The sequence below is a fragment of the Sinocyclocheilus rhinocerous genome, unplaced genomic scaffold (genome assembly GCF_001515625.1).
Source record: "Sinocyclocheilus rhinocerous isolate Xijiao unplaced genomic scaffold, SAMN03320098_v1.1 scaffold1730, whole genome shotgun sequence".
Lineage (NCBI taxonomy): Eukaryota > Metazoa > Chordata > Actinopteri > Cypriniformes > Cyprinidae > Sinocyclocheilus > Sinocyclocheilus rhinocerous.
The window spans coordinates 179,858-193,903 of record NW_015634043.1 but is presented as its reverse complement, the minus strand read 5'-3'; the positions used below and the strand labels follow the sequence as shown (position 1 = coordinate 193,903).

The 14,046-nt window shown below is 36.3% G+C and overlaps 1 protein-coding gene across 6 annotated transcripts in view; it reads left to right on the top strand.

Moving 5' to 3' along the window:
• Positions 1–14,046, top strand: part of LOC107745321 (band 4.1-like protein 1) — a 349,703-nt gene that overhangs the window by 210,149 nt on the left and 125,508 nt on the right. For all 6 annotated transcript variants that reach the window (XM_016559185.1, XM_016559184.1, XM_016559183.1 and 3 more), the window contains 3 exons: positions 5,273–5,491; positions 5,954–6,041; positions 6,273–6,425. In XM_016559185.1, coding sequence (XP_016414671.1) covers positions 5,273–5,491; positions 5,954–6,041; positions 6,273–6,425 — 460 coding nt within the window. The remainder of the gene's footprint in view (positions 1–5,272; positions 5,492–5,953; positions 6,042–6,272; positions 6,426–14,046) is intronic.

Sequence of the window (14,046 nt, the reverse complement as noted above, 5' to 3'; positions counted from 1 at the left end):
CTACAATACTACAGCGAGAATAAAAGTTACGTCTTCTTTCTTTGCGTGAACATTTGGGCGGCATTATGCAAATCTTCCCACATTGTGACGTAGACATGTGGGGGCGTATTAGAATGAGCCGTTTTAGGTAGGCGTGGTTGACTTAACTTTTATAAAGAATATCTCTTGGGATTTGAGACTTTAGTCTTTGCAACTTTACAGATCTTCTTTATGCACCAAATGCTTGTAACACTCCAAAGAGAAAGGAAAAATTCGCATCATGACTCCTTTAAGGCAAGTCAAATCACAAATTGCATGACTTAATACAGGCACAGGACTGGCTGTAATTTATGTGAAAGGTTTAAAGCATTAACTTGTTCACATTCCTTCTGAAGCCCATTGAGGTAGAGGCCTCAGTTTCTGGGGCAGGTTGTGAAAAATCCTACAATACACTGCAAAAAATGGCTTATCTTACTTAGTATTTTTGTAAAATATTCTTAAAACAGGAGTATTTTACTTATCCCACTGGCAGATAATTTTACTTGTTTTAAGCAAAAATGCACTTAATTTAGTTTCTTTCCCCCTGGAAACAAGACTAAATATATTAAGTCAATTGGCTTATCTAGTAAAAGTATCTTGATTTAAGAATTTTTAGATATTTTCACTAGAAACAAGACAAAAATACTAAGTAAGATAAGCAATTTTTGCAGTGTAAAAGAGATAAGGGCCAGTCACATTTGTGTGACACATTCAAATGTGTGCCATAAAAAAAAATAAAAATAAAAAAAATAGTCAAATGCATTCAGCTCAGCAACGGTTTCAGAACACACAGAGAGGGTGTCTTCGTCATTTGCTTCGCCCTAATAAATAAAAGCAGGCAAATGTAAACCTCTGTGTGGGAGACTGTGTGAACGTGTGCCGGCTTCAACAGGAAGTATTTCCCTCTACTGCAGAACATACAGTCAGCCACATGTAAAACTTTTAAAACGTAGTAATGCATTGCACACATACCCAGTGTCACTTGCTTAGAGGAGCCAGCACCAGGGTCAGATTGTACAGCACCTGTAATCCCATCCATAATCGGCCACCCCTTATTGCTACTCAGAGCCAACTTCTCTGCCACAGTGTATTTTCAGAACGTCACACTTTTTTCTGTTTGCTGCAAAAAAAGGTTGTGAAAATGTTCACGAAAATAATAAAAGGCTATAAATACTCACCACTTTGAATTATATTTTTATATTTTGTCTTTATCTGCTGCCAAGAACATTTGTAGTTGGGGTTGCATCTAAAAATCAATGAATATTAATCTTTGATGTAATATACATTCACATTTTTATATACAAATACATTTATACATACATATAGTATACATATGTACATTTTAATTTCAGCATTTAATACACTTTTAAAATAAAACTCTAACTGTTAACATTACGTCTAATGCACAGTGAAGTAACACGAGTAACTTGAACAACTCTATCGGAATTAACATTAGATTAATAAATGCTGAAAAACTATTGTTCATTGTTAATTCATGTTAGCTAATGCATTAAGTTCTCTAAACAAATACAACCTTATTGTAAAGGGTTACCATCATATACACGAGCACACTTTTAATTAATAACCTATTGAATGTATTTGTTTAACTTACGCATCAGCGATCTTTCTCCAACACTCTTCTCGTGCTTTGGCAGCAGAGACAGTATTACTGCATGCTTGAAAGACGTGTTTATATTCCTCGTATTTTTGAATAATTATTTCTTGCTCCTCCGTGGGAAAATATACAGCTCTCGCTCTATCCATATTGAACGCGATTGGTTGTTCGGTGCCGACGTCATTCTTTTATGTGCCAGTATGTACTATGATTAGCCAGTAGCGTAATCATAGCTTAAGGATCAAAGCCCGAGTTGACAGAGAAAGTTGATTATCTGCGTCATGGTACCAATTAAGCCTGATTGCATCAGTTTGGTTTTGTCAAATCAAAACTAATCCTATAACACGGAGTTTGTTCAGCCACCATCATGGTACAGGCCCCAGGTTAGGTTCATGGAGTAAGTTACCATGGGAACTAACTCAGAGTATAAGTTACCCGTCTTTCAGAAACGAGCTTTGTAGAGAATTGGAAGGAATTTTAGGCTGGTTGGGCTATTGCTACCAGAATGGTGAGTCCATTAAAACTCATTCAGTCATCATCTCATTTTCTAGTTTATTTTTCTCATATAGGAGTAGACATTTCCCAAGGTAACAAGTGCTGGTAATTGTTGGTTTCTGGTATACTATAAACAAATAGAAAATCAATATATACAAACACATTAGCACAAATTATACATGAAGTCTAAATCAACTTTAACAAATCCAATAAAGATCAAAGAAAGTAAATACACTTCAGTATAAACAAATCACATTATACATAAAAAGAAACTTTAGTCAACAACACAATTCCACACAGGTCATGTTTGCATGCAGAGATGGCTTCTCACACACAAATGCATTGAGATTAAGGCTTAATTAGTTAGAGGCCACAGGTGTTCTTATCAGAACTGTCAACCAATCAGAACGCAGCAGAATTTTATACAGCTGCCCCCAAATATGTTAACATTTGCATACAAGAAAATTCACAATACCAATTAATTTTATAACAATGTACAGGTTACATGTTTCCATTCATGAAAACCACAGCCATTTAAACCCATTGGAATTTAACAGATTGTTACTGAATCCCTCTTAACCATGAAACCAGTAACCACAAAAGTTCACACAATTTTCCAACTCTAACAATTGTAAAGTCAAGATTTGTATGTGAGGAACTGTATAAAATGGTACATTTTTTAACGTTACATTAAATGGAGATAAATCATTATGAAATACATGTAAATGTGGAAACCATGACTCTGGGGAAACTCTAGACAAATAGAACCATCCAATGCTGCCCCAACAGGATACTAGATAAAGAACAAAGCTTCAACAGAACAGTTGCAGATGACAGTATACAGGCCATAACAGAACTCCTGAAAAAGGTGGAGGCCATGGTTCTGGCAGGGTTATAGACGAAAGAAGAATCACAGAAGTACTAGGCAAGGCAATAGGCAAAGGCTGAGCAGGCTTTGGGAGTCTGAGAGGAAAGACGTACATCAACTTGCAATAACTTCACATCCTCATGCAATTGATCCATGGAGTGGGAATCTTGAAAAATAAACACTGTGTCGTGGAGTTAGTCTTCTCACCACAAAGAAGTAGGTCCCTGCAGTGTCCACACCAGTCAAGTATTCAAAGCAGCTGGACTTCCAGGAGGACCTAAACGTACTCGCTCTTTGGAGCAAAGAAGGGGAGGATGATCAGCTCCCACTAGTAATATAGATTTAACCTTCTGAAACTCCTGCAGAGGAATGCCTCTTAAATGTTGATAGCATTGCTGGAGGATCTGCACTGGATAAGTCTGTTCAGGTAAATCAAGCATTTGAGATAAATGCAGTAAAGGCTCCTCATATTTGATACTCTGCTTATGGAAAGCTGGCAAACTGGAAAAGGAAACCGTAGCACCTTCAATTTTCTCTGAGCCTAGTCGGATGGTTCGAAGGACCAATGATTCTGCCGCCCCATGAAGACCTAAACTCTCTGCAGCAGAAGATATAAGCATGGTTCTTTCTGAACCATCATATTTAGATGATCTATGGGCCCAACCACATCTCCAACAACAATTGTCAGCAATACATTTCCGTTTGACTACTGTATCAAAACTCTGGAATTCAGGACAATGACTAAGATGGTGATCATTACTACAACAGTATGCACAAGATGGTTTACGGCCCTCCTTCCTTTCCTGTGATCTGATAATTTCACTGTTAGTAATTTCTTCTTTCTCTGAGTGGGTAGATTCACTTCTGGACTCATCCCATGAAGGACTTGACTTACCCAGCATTCTCAGGTTTGACAAAGCTTCCATTCTGAAATGGAAAACCCAGAGTTTCCCTTATTTCTGGGTTAACATACTCAAGAGTTTTCTCTTAACCTCCTTTCTGAAATGGGCCCCTGAGGACTTATAAGCATGAACCAAACAAAGGAAATAATGAGGTAATAAACAAAACAACAGCTGAACAGAATGAACTAATTAGAACACAGGAAAACTAGGTCAAACCAACAACACAATGGAAAAACAAAACATACATGTTAGACCGGCTTGATCATGCTAATTTATTTTAATTAACTAATTAATTTTGATAGACATACAGAGTTCTAGAAGAATGATTTATGGAGTGATGTGACCAAACTGGAACTTTTTGGACCTATGGATCAGCGGTACATCTGGTGCAAAAAAGGCAAAGATTATAAGCAGAAGAACATCACCTCTGTGGTCAAATGTGGAGGTGGACCAGTCCTGTTATGGGGGTGGTTTACTGTTGCAAGAAGTGGAAATCATGACTGTATGAAGGACATAATGGGTTCTTTGAAGTATCAGGCCATTTTGACAAAGACTTGATGCCTTCAATGCAGAGACTAAAGCTTGATGATCAATGGACTTTCCTGCTGGACAGCCATCCCAAAGTATACATTCAGATATACTTATGCTTGGTAGAGGGATTGGTCATAGAATTTTCTTGAGTGGCCTGTTCAGTCTCCAGATTTAATTCTCAATGAAAATATTTGGTTGATTTTGAAGAAAGCAATGTAAAAACCAAAGATTATCAGTGATCTGGAAGCTTTTTCGGGCGAGGAATGGGCCAAGATTGCAGTAGAGAGGTGACAGAAGCTTCTAAGCACTTACAGGCAGTGTTTATTTGTGGTTTTAAAGAATAAAGATTCTCCATCAAATTTGACTTTTGGGGGTTGAATAAGTTTGAACATGAATGTTTAGAGCCAATTAGATTTTTTTCATCATCAACTTTACGTTCTCAGAATCATTCAAATGTGTATTAATAAACTTTCTCTAATAGTCTACTGATGCCTTTGAATTGGTTTCATAAACTTTTGTTCTCTGAAGCAAACTGTCTTGCAGGTCAAAGTGGTTGAATAATTTTAATTGCAACTTGTAGGTCCCTCTGTGTCTGATTACCCTGCACAAAAAAAACAACAAAAAAAACATAAATGACTGAGAATTGACAGTGAAGTCTGATGATGTCCTAATATTAGTACAAAAGTTTATTTTTATCCAAGTGTTTTGGGGGTAAATGATAGGGTTTGGTGAAAAACAAATAGAAATTTAGTTTAATTATTTAATGAATATCCTCACCTTGGTCGTTGGTCTGTGTGCATGACTGCATGTTCATGAGACTCTAGCGCATATTCTCTGTTCCAGGTACTACCTGTGTTTGCAGCTGCGAAATGACATCCTCTCTGGCCGTCTGCCCTGTTCCTTTGTCACACATGCTTTGCTGGGTTCCTACACCGTGCAGGCAGAACTGGGAGACTTTGACCAAGATGACCATGGCTCCGACTACGTTAGTGACTTCCACTTTGCCCCCAACCAAACTCGTGAACTGGAGGAAAGGGTGATGGAACTACATAGAACTTACAGGTCTGAGAGAGATATTACAGACTGCATTTATTTCTGAGAGATTTTACAGTACTTGTCTAATGCAAAAGAGATTATATTGCAGATTATATTAATAATACAACCAGTATATGTAATGTTCCCTGCCTATGGCCTGAGGTGCTGGGATGGGCTCCAGCATGCCTGTAAACTATACATAGGAAAGGCAGTTGGACAATGGATAGGATGTATAATATTACCAAATGTTAACAAATATTATGTACTGTTTCAGAATAGTTCTAATTGATTTCTTAAAATTTTATTATAAAACTTTTAATAAATATATCAGTTCTTTAATGAATAAATCAGTCCTGATTGTAAATTCTGTATGGAGCTGCAGCTATGCAGCTATGTTTGAAGCTGTTGTAAATGTTGGGAAATGCACACATGTGACTGTCAGGGGCACCTTTGGATAACCAGAATGGTTATTTTCTTCCTTTTTCTCAGGGGAATGACACCTGCTGAGGCGGAAATTAATTTCTTGGAAAATGCAAAGAAACTCTCCATGTACGGTGTTGACCTGCATCATGCTAAGGTACATAAAAATCACGTGGTACAATCTGTAACTACAACTGTTATAGACACTACAACAGCAAGTAGCTTGTAATTAGTGCCATTAGTGAATATAGAAATCATACACTCAACATTTAAATGTTTTCTAAAAAATATTTACTAACATAGTTAGTATTAGGCAAACTTCTTGCAGTAGAAGTTATGTAATTTAGCTGACTGTGCCTTTAATAATCACCCATTCTTTCTGAGGCAGGATTCAGAAGGGATTGACATAATGCTGGGCGTGTGTGCCAGTGGTCTATTGATTTACCGTGACAGGCTGAGAATCAATCGTTTTGCCTGGCCAAAGATCCTCAAGATCTCCTACAAAAGGAGTAATTTCTACATCAAAATCCGCCCTGGAGAGGTAATCAGATCTTTCAGAAAATCTTAAACCATGATAATTTCACAAAAGTATCCGTCTCTTGAAAAAACATAGAAGCAAACTGTGGCATATTGCTGAAAGCATTAAATAGTCTAAGTAAGATGTAGTCTTGGCTTAAAATATGCACACAATTCTCATACACACACACACAATATGAATAGAGATTTTAAGCTGAAAGCATTGATTTTCTGTTAGTAGATCACCCGCAGAACTTTCCACTGCCATCTGCACTTTTATGAGATTGTGGTCCAAGGCTGATTTGCCAGGTTTAATAAACCTGGCCAGTAGTTGCTTGCACACTCTCAATTTGGTCATAGAATTAACTATTGGTGACCCTGGGATTTTTATTACTGATACTGACAATTTTTTATTAAATCACTTGACTGTGTCAGTAGAACAATTGCTTGAATCTTAATGAAAAAGGGGAAATTAATTGATTTCCAGAAGTCCTGGACCCTATTGATTCTAGCAGTCTAATTGGTGGTTTTACTCTTACTCCCAGCCTAACCATTTTGCTATTGAACCCAGCCCATGCAGGTCCCTGATGCAGCTGGCTCAGTTATTATCTCTTAAGTTGAAGTGTACAAAGTGTATCAATGTTCAAATGTAATTAGTGGCACGCTCAGAAGCAGAACTGTTGCATTACCAAATGCATTCCTGGATAAGGGCTTAATTTAGGAGTAGTTGGTAATGACTAAATTATGGCCAAATTAAAATTATTTTTAGTTCCTTTGCAACTGTATTTATCAAGCACCCTTTTCTCGCCAGAGAGAAAACAAGGACTCAAGTGTAGAGCTATTTAATGAGCCTTATTGTGCTTATACAAAACACAATAAAAAAGTTATATATTTAAAATACATTTATTTCACACTAAATATAGTTCAAATCTATTAATATATTTACTGACATATCGCTCAAGACCAGTGTTGGGTAAGTTACTTTCAAAAAGTAATTAATTATTAATTACATCATCAATATTATATTTAAATTACTTTTCTAATTACTCTGTCTGAAACGTAATTTAATTACTTAATAAGTTACTTAATTACTCGAATCGTTAATTACATATTAAAATACCTATAAACCTTGATGCATAGACAGTAGAAATTAAAATCTTTATTCTTTCAATTTGAGTCAAACATAGAATAGTTCAGCCTTTTAGCTTTAAAACAACAGTAATACTTAAACATTTTTATTTAAAAAAAAATGTAACCTTCTTTGGTTAACGTAGAAATACTCTAAAAAATATGATTTTGTACTGTCATTCATGCATATATGCTTTGTATTACCACACAGTACATAAACATTCTGATATTTTATAAACTATTCTTATATTGCTTAGGACATTATAAAATTGACATCTGATATTAGTAAACACTGATCTAAACATTCCTGTAACATTCATCACATTTGTATTATATGATAGCAAAAAAAAAAAAAATTTGCCTATATGTAATACAAAAAGTTTCCTATATATCTGAATGTATATTATGTTTCGCTCGCTTTAACACATTTCAGTTTAGCAAGATTTTTAAAGCCAAATTAGTTTAATGCGTACAAGTTTATGTGAAAATAACACATTAACTAATATAAGTAAGAATAAATTACAGAAATGATATCCTCCGCTGAATAAAGCCACGTCAGATCACGCTGTTCTTCTGAGGTAAATTCCGGCTTATTCCTCATAGCGAGTCTTCTTCCAAAAATGATGAAAAGTAGATGAATCTTGATTTTTTTTTAGTTATATGTTTTTTGTATCTAGGTGATGAGAGCTTATGCGCGCAGGTATGGCTGCAGATAATAAGCTCAGACGGGAAAGACTGTACGTCGCATTGGTTTCATACGGCTTACATAATCAGAGAATATTAGTTTTAGATTTTAATTTGTTCATTTAAATGTAGACACTTCAAGTTTTCTGTAGACATATTTCTCATGTCTGTGTGTCAAGTTTTCGCTAGTTTCGTTTTCAGACATGTTTCAGAAAGAAGTTCACGGAGACCGAGATGGCAGAAAGTGTGTTTTCTTTATTTTACAATGTTTTGTTGTTATTGTCAGTGTACACAAATAAAAGTAGACCCTTTACAGATTCGACTGATTTTAGTCTTATCTGTATGCTGAGTATTATAGGTTATTTTCTCTGTTATCAGGAATAACTGCAAATGAATGCGCCAGTGCGCAGATGGTTAAAGAGGCTGCATTCGACGATAAATTTCAATATTGATTTTAGAACTGTTGAAATTATTTACAGTATTTAACTCTTAATTACATTACTTTTAAATGAACAGTAATCCCTTACTTTACTTTTACAGTGGATAAGTAATTTAATTACAGTAACACTGCTCAAGACTTACTGATATAAAAATTACAATTAAACTTTATTTGGAGTACAATTAGTTTACTTGTGTATGATGCAAATTTCTTAATATTTAGTCTAAAATATGTTTTGATGTCTCTATTGATGAGGATTGTATGATTTTTGAGTAATATTGATCTTTAAATGCAAGATATTTAGGGTGCTTTCACACTGGCACTTTTGATGCGGGTTACACTGGTTCGATTGACATCAGAGTTCGGTTCATTTGGATGATGTGAACGCTGTCTTCCGAACTCGGATGCGCACCCGCGAACCGTACCAGAGTCTGCTTAAAAAGGGTGGTCTGGGGTACAGTTCATGTGAACTCCGGTATGGTTCGCTTCTGGTGTGAATGCAATCATACCAAATCACGAAAGTGAACCTCTATTATTAATGACATATTATTTGATAAAAATCAAGCATCACGTTTCAGGCAGGCCACGTCAGACAAGCTCGTATCGGCTGATTGTCAGCTGTTCCTGATGTGTACCAATCCAGTGACACTTATCACAGCGGTCCATTTAATTCCATTCTTTCAGCATCTCTCCTAACGCATCGCTGCTCGCAAATCAAACAGTTGCAGCATGCTTCAGAAACATCTGAAATCCACATCTAAGATAAGTGAATGCTCTTTTAATCCATATTGCTGTGTATTTTACGTGGTCTGCCTAACTGAATTAAAAAAAAATAGCAACCATAACAAGTTAAACTAAGTGATGTTAGCAGTTTTGCACCTTATGCAGGAGCGAAATATTAATCATATTTGCAGCAGCATTTACACATCTGTGTTTATACAGCTGGAGCAACACGCAGTCTAGAGTATGTAGAGCATTTAAATCGCTCTGAGGACACGCTGATAGTAACAGATATCAGAATCAGAATCAGAATCAGAATGAGCTTTATTGCCAGGTATGTTTACACATACGAGGAATTTGTTTTCGTGACAGAAGCTTCCACAGTGTAACAGAATGACAGTGACAGAACAAAAAAACACAGATAATAAAAAATAAAAATAAATAAAAAATAGAACAAGTAAAATAAGGAATAAAAAATATACAAATCAACAATTGTATGTACAGGTATATAACAATAGACAGTTGTATGTATGATAACAGACTCATATCTCAAGATATGAGAACAGGTTAAATGAAATAAGCATTCTTGTGTATGCATTTCAACCGGGGTTCGCCCTATCCAGAGGCATAATCTCAATATCACTTTGGTTTATTTCTAAAATTATGTTTTCATTAGCTGTGATGAGTGTCAGGTTGATTCAGCTGCACACAGCGTCAGAAGCATGCGCTTCATTGCTCCTAATGGCTTGTATACAAATAGAGAATAATGTTATATCAGTGACAGTCGAAGTTATTTCTGCAGGGTGTATGCTTCCCCTGCAGGTGTTGTGCCGAATTTCGACTGCCTGCCAGAATTCGACTGCACTCCTCGTGCACGAATGAATTTAATATGTTTGTGTTGCCTTTTCATTTTCATTTAATTTTATTTATTTTATTATTGCCTCCTTATGTGGATAAACATTGTTTATTAAATGTATTGAGAACATACTGAATTGTTGATTTTATTCAATTTTTTTAAAATGACAAATAAAATAAACAAATTTCACACTGTTTGCTCTAGAAAGCTTTTTGAAACCAATCTTTTTCACTTTTACACCACGACATCACTGAACATTCAAGTCTTCTCATTTTTTGATAAACCAACAGGGTTTTAACAGGGTAATAAATAGTATATTATTTGTCTGCAAATAACAGGATCCATGTGTACCTATGCTAAATAAGTAAAAACTGAGCACAGTGAAGAAATGTCAGACTGGAAACTTGAGTAATGGGTCTTTGGCAAGTGTCAGCAAATAATTTATTGATTTAAATTAACATTACTGACATGAAATCTAGTATTTCTTGTAAAATGTCTGTTTATATACATTAAAATATATTTGGCACAATGAATTGATCATAAAAGTCAGTAAAGACTGTTACAGTTACATTAAAATAGAATAAAATATAATTTTCTATATCTATTCAAAGAATCATGAAACTCAAATGTATAATGATCTCCATACAAATAAGCAACTGTTTTCAACATTGATAATAATCAGAAATGCTTCTTGAGCAGCAGATCAGCCTATTAGTATGATTACTGAAGAATCATGTGCCACTGAAGACTGGAGTAATGATGCTGAAAATTCAGCTTTGCATCACAGGAATAAATGACATTTGAAATACATCAAACTATAAACTATTTATTCAATGATATTTTACATTATTAACATTTTTGTAAATATTTGTTTATCAAATCAAGTTAGCTTTGGTGACCATAAGAGACTTCTCCCTTTGAGGTTTAAGTCACAATCTTCACAAATACAATTCACGGCCAGAAATATTTCCTATATATGGCAGAATAATTTTGGCATGTGCCTCACAAGCTCTTGTCTTTGTGTCTTCTCAGCAAACACTCTCCATAGCCAGAAATCATCAGCATGAATGTGATGTGCCTGTGAACCTGTACAGTGGAGCTGGGGAGGGCAGCATAATTTCAGCGGGTGTATTGTTGTAAAATTGATATTACATTTGATTTGCTATGAGAAATAAGAAATCAGAAATAAGCAATAAATTGATTGCACATGGGATTATATTGCACTAATAGAAATTACACAGAGGGAATAAATGTTACTTTGTATTGTATAGTAAAATCATCAAATCCTTCAACACTGTGATCCAGGTTTCCCCTTTTTGAAATGAGTATGCCATCCACAGACTTATTGACTGCGCTAATTTAACCCTTGTGTATAATTTTAAAGAAGTTAATCTGAGGTCCTTAGAGGACAAAAATGTCAGAGTAAAAAAACTCTCATAAAAATTTTGAAGCTTTAGCATAGACTTATGTTTAGTCTTATTTTAAAGAAGACCTTTGGCAGATTATTGTTGAAAAAAAAATTTAAAAAATGAAACAAAAAAGTGGGGGGCCAAAACCCACACCTTGTTCTACATGCAGTCCACATAACAGCCTGTATCTCACATAACCTACTGTACATATTTTACAAAATATATCTGCAAAAATGCAAATTAGGCACGTATATAATATGAACTTCACATAGGCTTACTGAGTGTCACAATTACGTAAATGTAATTGCATTTTGGGGGGGAAAAAGGACTAGCCTGAAAGACCATACACTGTTGAAGCCTTTGATCAGTTTTCTAAAGCTTTCTTGAACAATCTGTGGTTTAACTTGGGTTGAAAATATTGCTTACAAAAAGCTTTGCAGAGCAAACAGCGTGGGATTTTTAAAAATTATTTAAATCGTATTTGTCATTTTTAATTGAATATCAAAAATATAAACCAAATCAGTATGTTCTTCACAAATTCAACAAATAATGTTTATCCACATAAGGATGCAATAATGAAATAAATAAAATGAAATGAAAATGAAAGGGCAACACAAACATATTAAATTCATTCGCTGCATCGATGTCAACAAATGACGTCATGTGCGTGCACGTGGAGTGCAGTCGAATTCTGGCAGGCAGTCGAAATTCGGCAAAACACCGGACTGTCACTCAATACTTATTACAGATTCATAATTTCTGATCCGCTTGAATATATACATGCTCACCTTACGCCGTCGCCAAGAGTAATGTACGAAAAACACGTTTAGAAATGTTATGTGTGATATAGCTCGTCACGATAACTCTCTGTGTTTAGAAAGAAGCGCTCCTTTGATTAATTTTTCAGCTTCTCTCGGTAAGCTTCCTGTATTTCTTAGATTTAAGTCCAATAAAACTTGGTGTAGCGCTTCCACAATACAATTGTATTACAGATAGAGTTATGTTCCCTTTCAGTCGGTCACTCTCGACGTCACGTTTTTCGCTTCGGAGCCGAGTGATCACATCGTTCTGCTCCTGACTACCCTACTGAGAGAAGAAGACTGAAAGAGTTCAGCGCACTCTTTAAGAGCTCTTCGTGTTGGCGGTACGGCGCTTCAGTGGTGGTGGTTTCCCGTGTCGAGTGGGTTGCACACATCAGGCTGCACTACCCCCTGTTTGTGTTGCACAAACACAGGCTGCACTACCCCCTGTTTTGTTTGTGCGCTTCAGCACGCTAAAAGAGCCTTTTCCCGCCAGAAATCAACCTGCTAACTCCTCCTCCCTCACCACTCTCGACGGTGGTGCAGCTAGGGGGTTTACGGGGGTCCCCCCAGTGGAGCGGTTGGTTGCGATGCAGTTGTGTCCTGATACCGCCTCCACCCGGCAGGGCGAACCGTGCCTCCCCTCCTGGGTCTGTAGGTACTCGTCTGATCTGTCCTGCGATGCTTATACGGCCTGTGGAGAAGCTGCCTCTGCCTTACACGCTACGGAGTTACTGCAGGTTCTTCAGGCTAAAGCACTGAGGGACCTGCACGAGGGTGGTCACGATCCGGAAGTTCTAAAAGAGCTCCGAACCACAACTGATCTCGTGCTCCGAGTTCTCTGGGTTGTGCGATGTCCAGGAGCGTCACTTCTGGTTGTGTCTGGTCGATATGAGGGACGCCGACAAATAAATGTCGGGACACTCCTTCGTGTGGAGCCGGTTTCCTCCTGTGTTCTCACCTCAAACGGGTAGAAGCACTGAGAGGCCCCGGCTTCGGGTCGGCTTGCTAAGACCGCTCCAGAGAGTCCATATCATAAAATCCACGGTATATCCTAAGAGCCTGTGTTTCCCTGGCAGACTTTCTGCTATTTTCCAAGAGGGTTACAATCAATGCTCCCTCTAATTTTTTTTCTTGCTGAGCAAAACTTTTCTCTATTGGGCGGACATTTTGGCCACCTGAGCTAAAACATTCTTTATACCAGACCTGTACAGCGCGTACACAAAAGAGTGTGTAACTTTTAACTTTAATGTGCTATTTATATTTGATTTGATCATTGATGTAACTAAATGATGTCCATTTTAGGTTACCTGAGAAAATATTTTTACAGTATAATACACTGCCGTTCAAAAGTTTGGGATCAGTACATTTTTAAAAGAAGTTTCTTAGGCTCATCAAGGCTGTATCTATTTGATAAAAAATACTGAATATTATTTCACAAAATAATATTGTGAAATATTATTGCAATTTAGAATAAAAGTTTTCTATTTTAATATAGTTTAAAATTTAATTTATTCATGTAAAGCAAAGCTGAATTTTCAGTGTCACATGATCCTTCAGAAATCATTCTAATATGCTAATTTATAATCAATGTTGGAAACAGTTGTGCT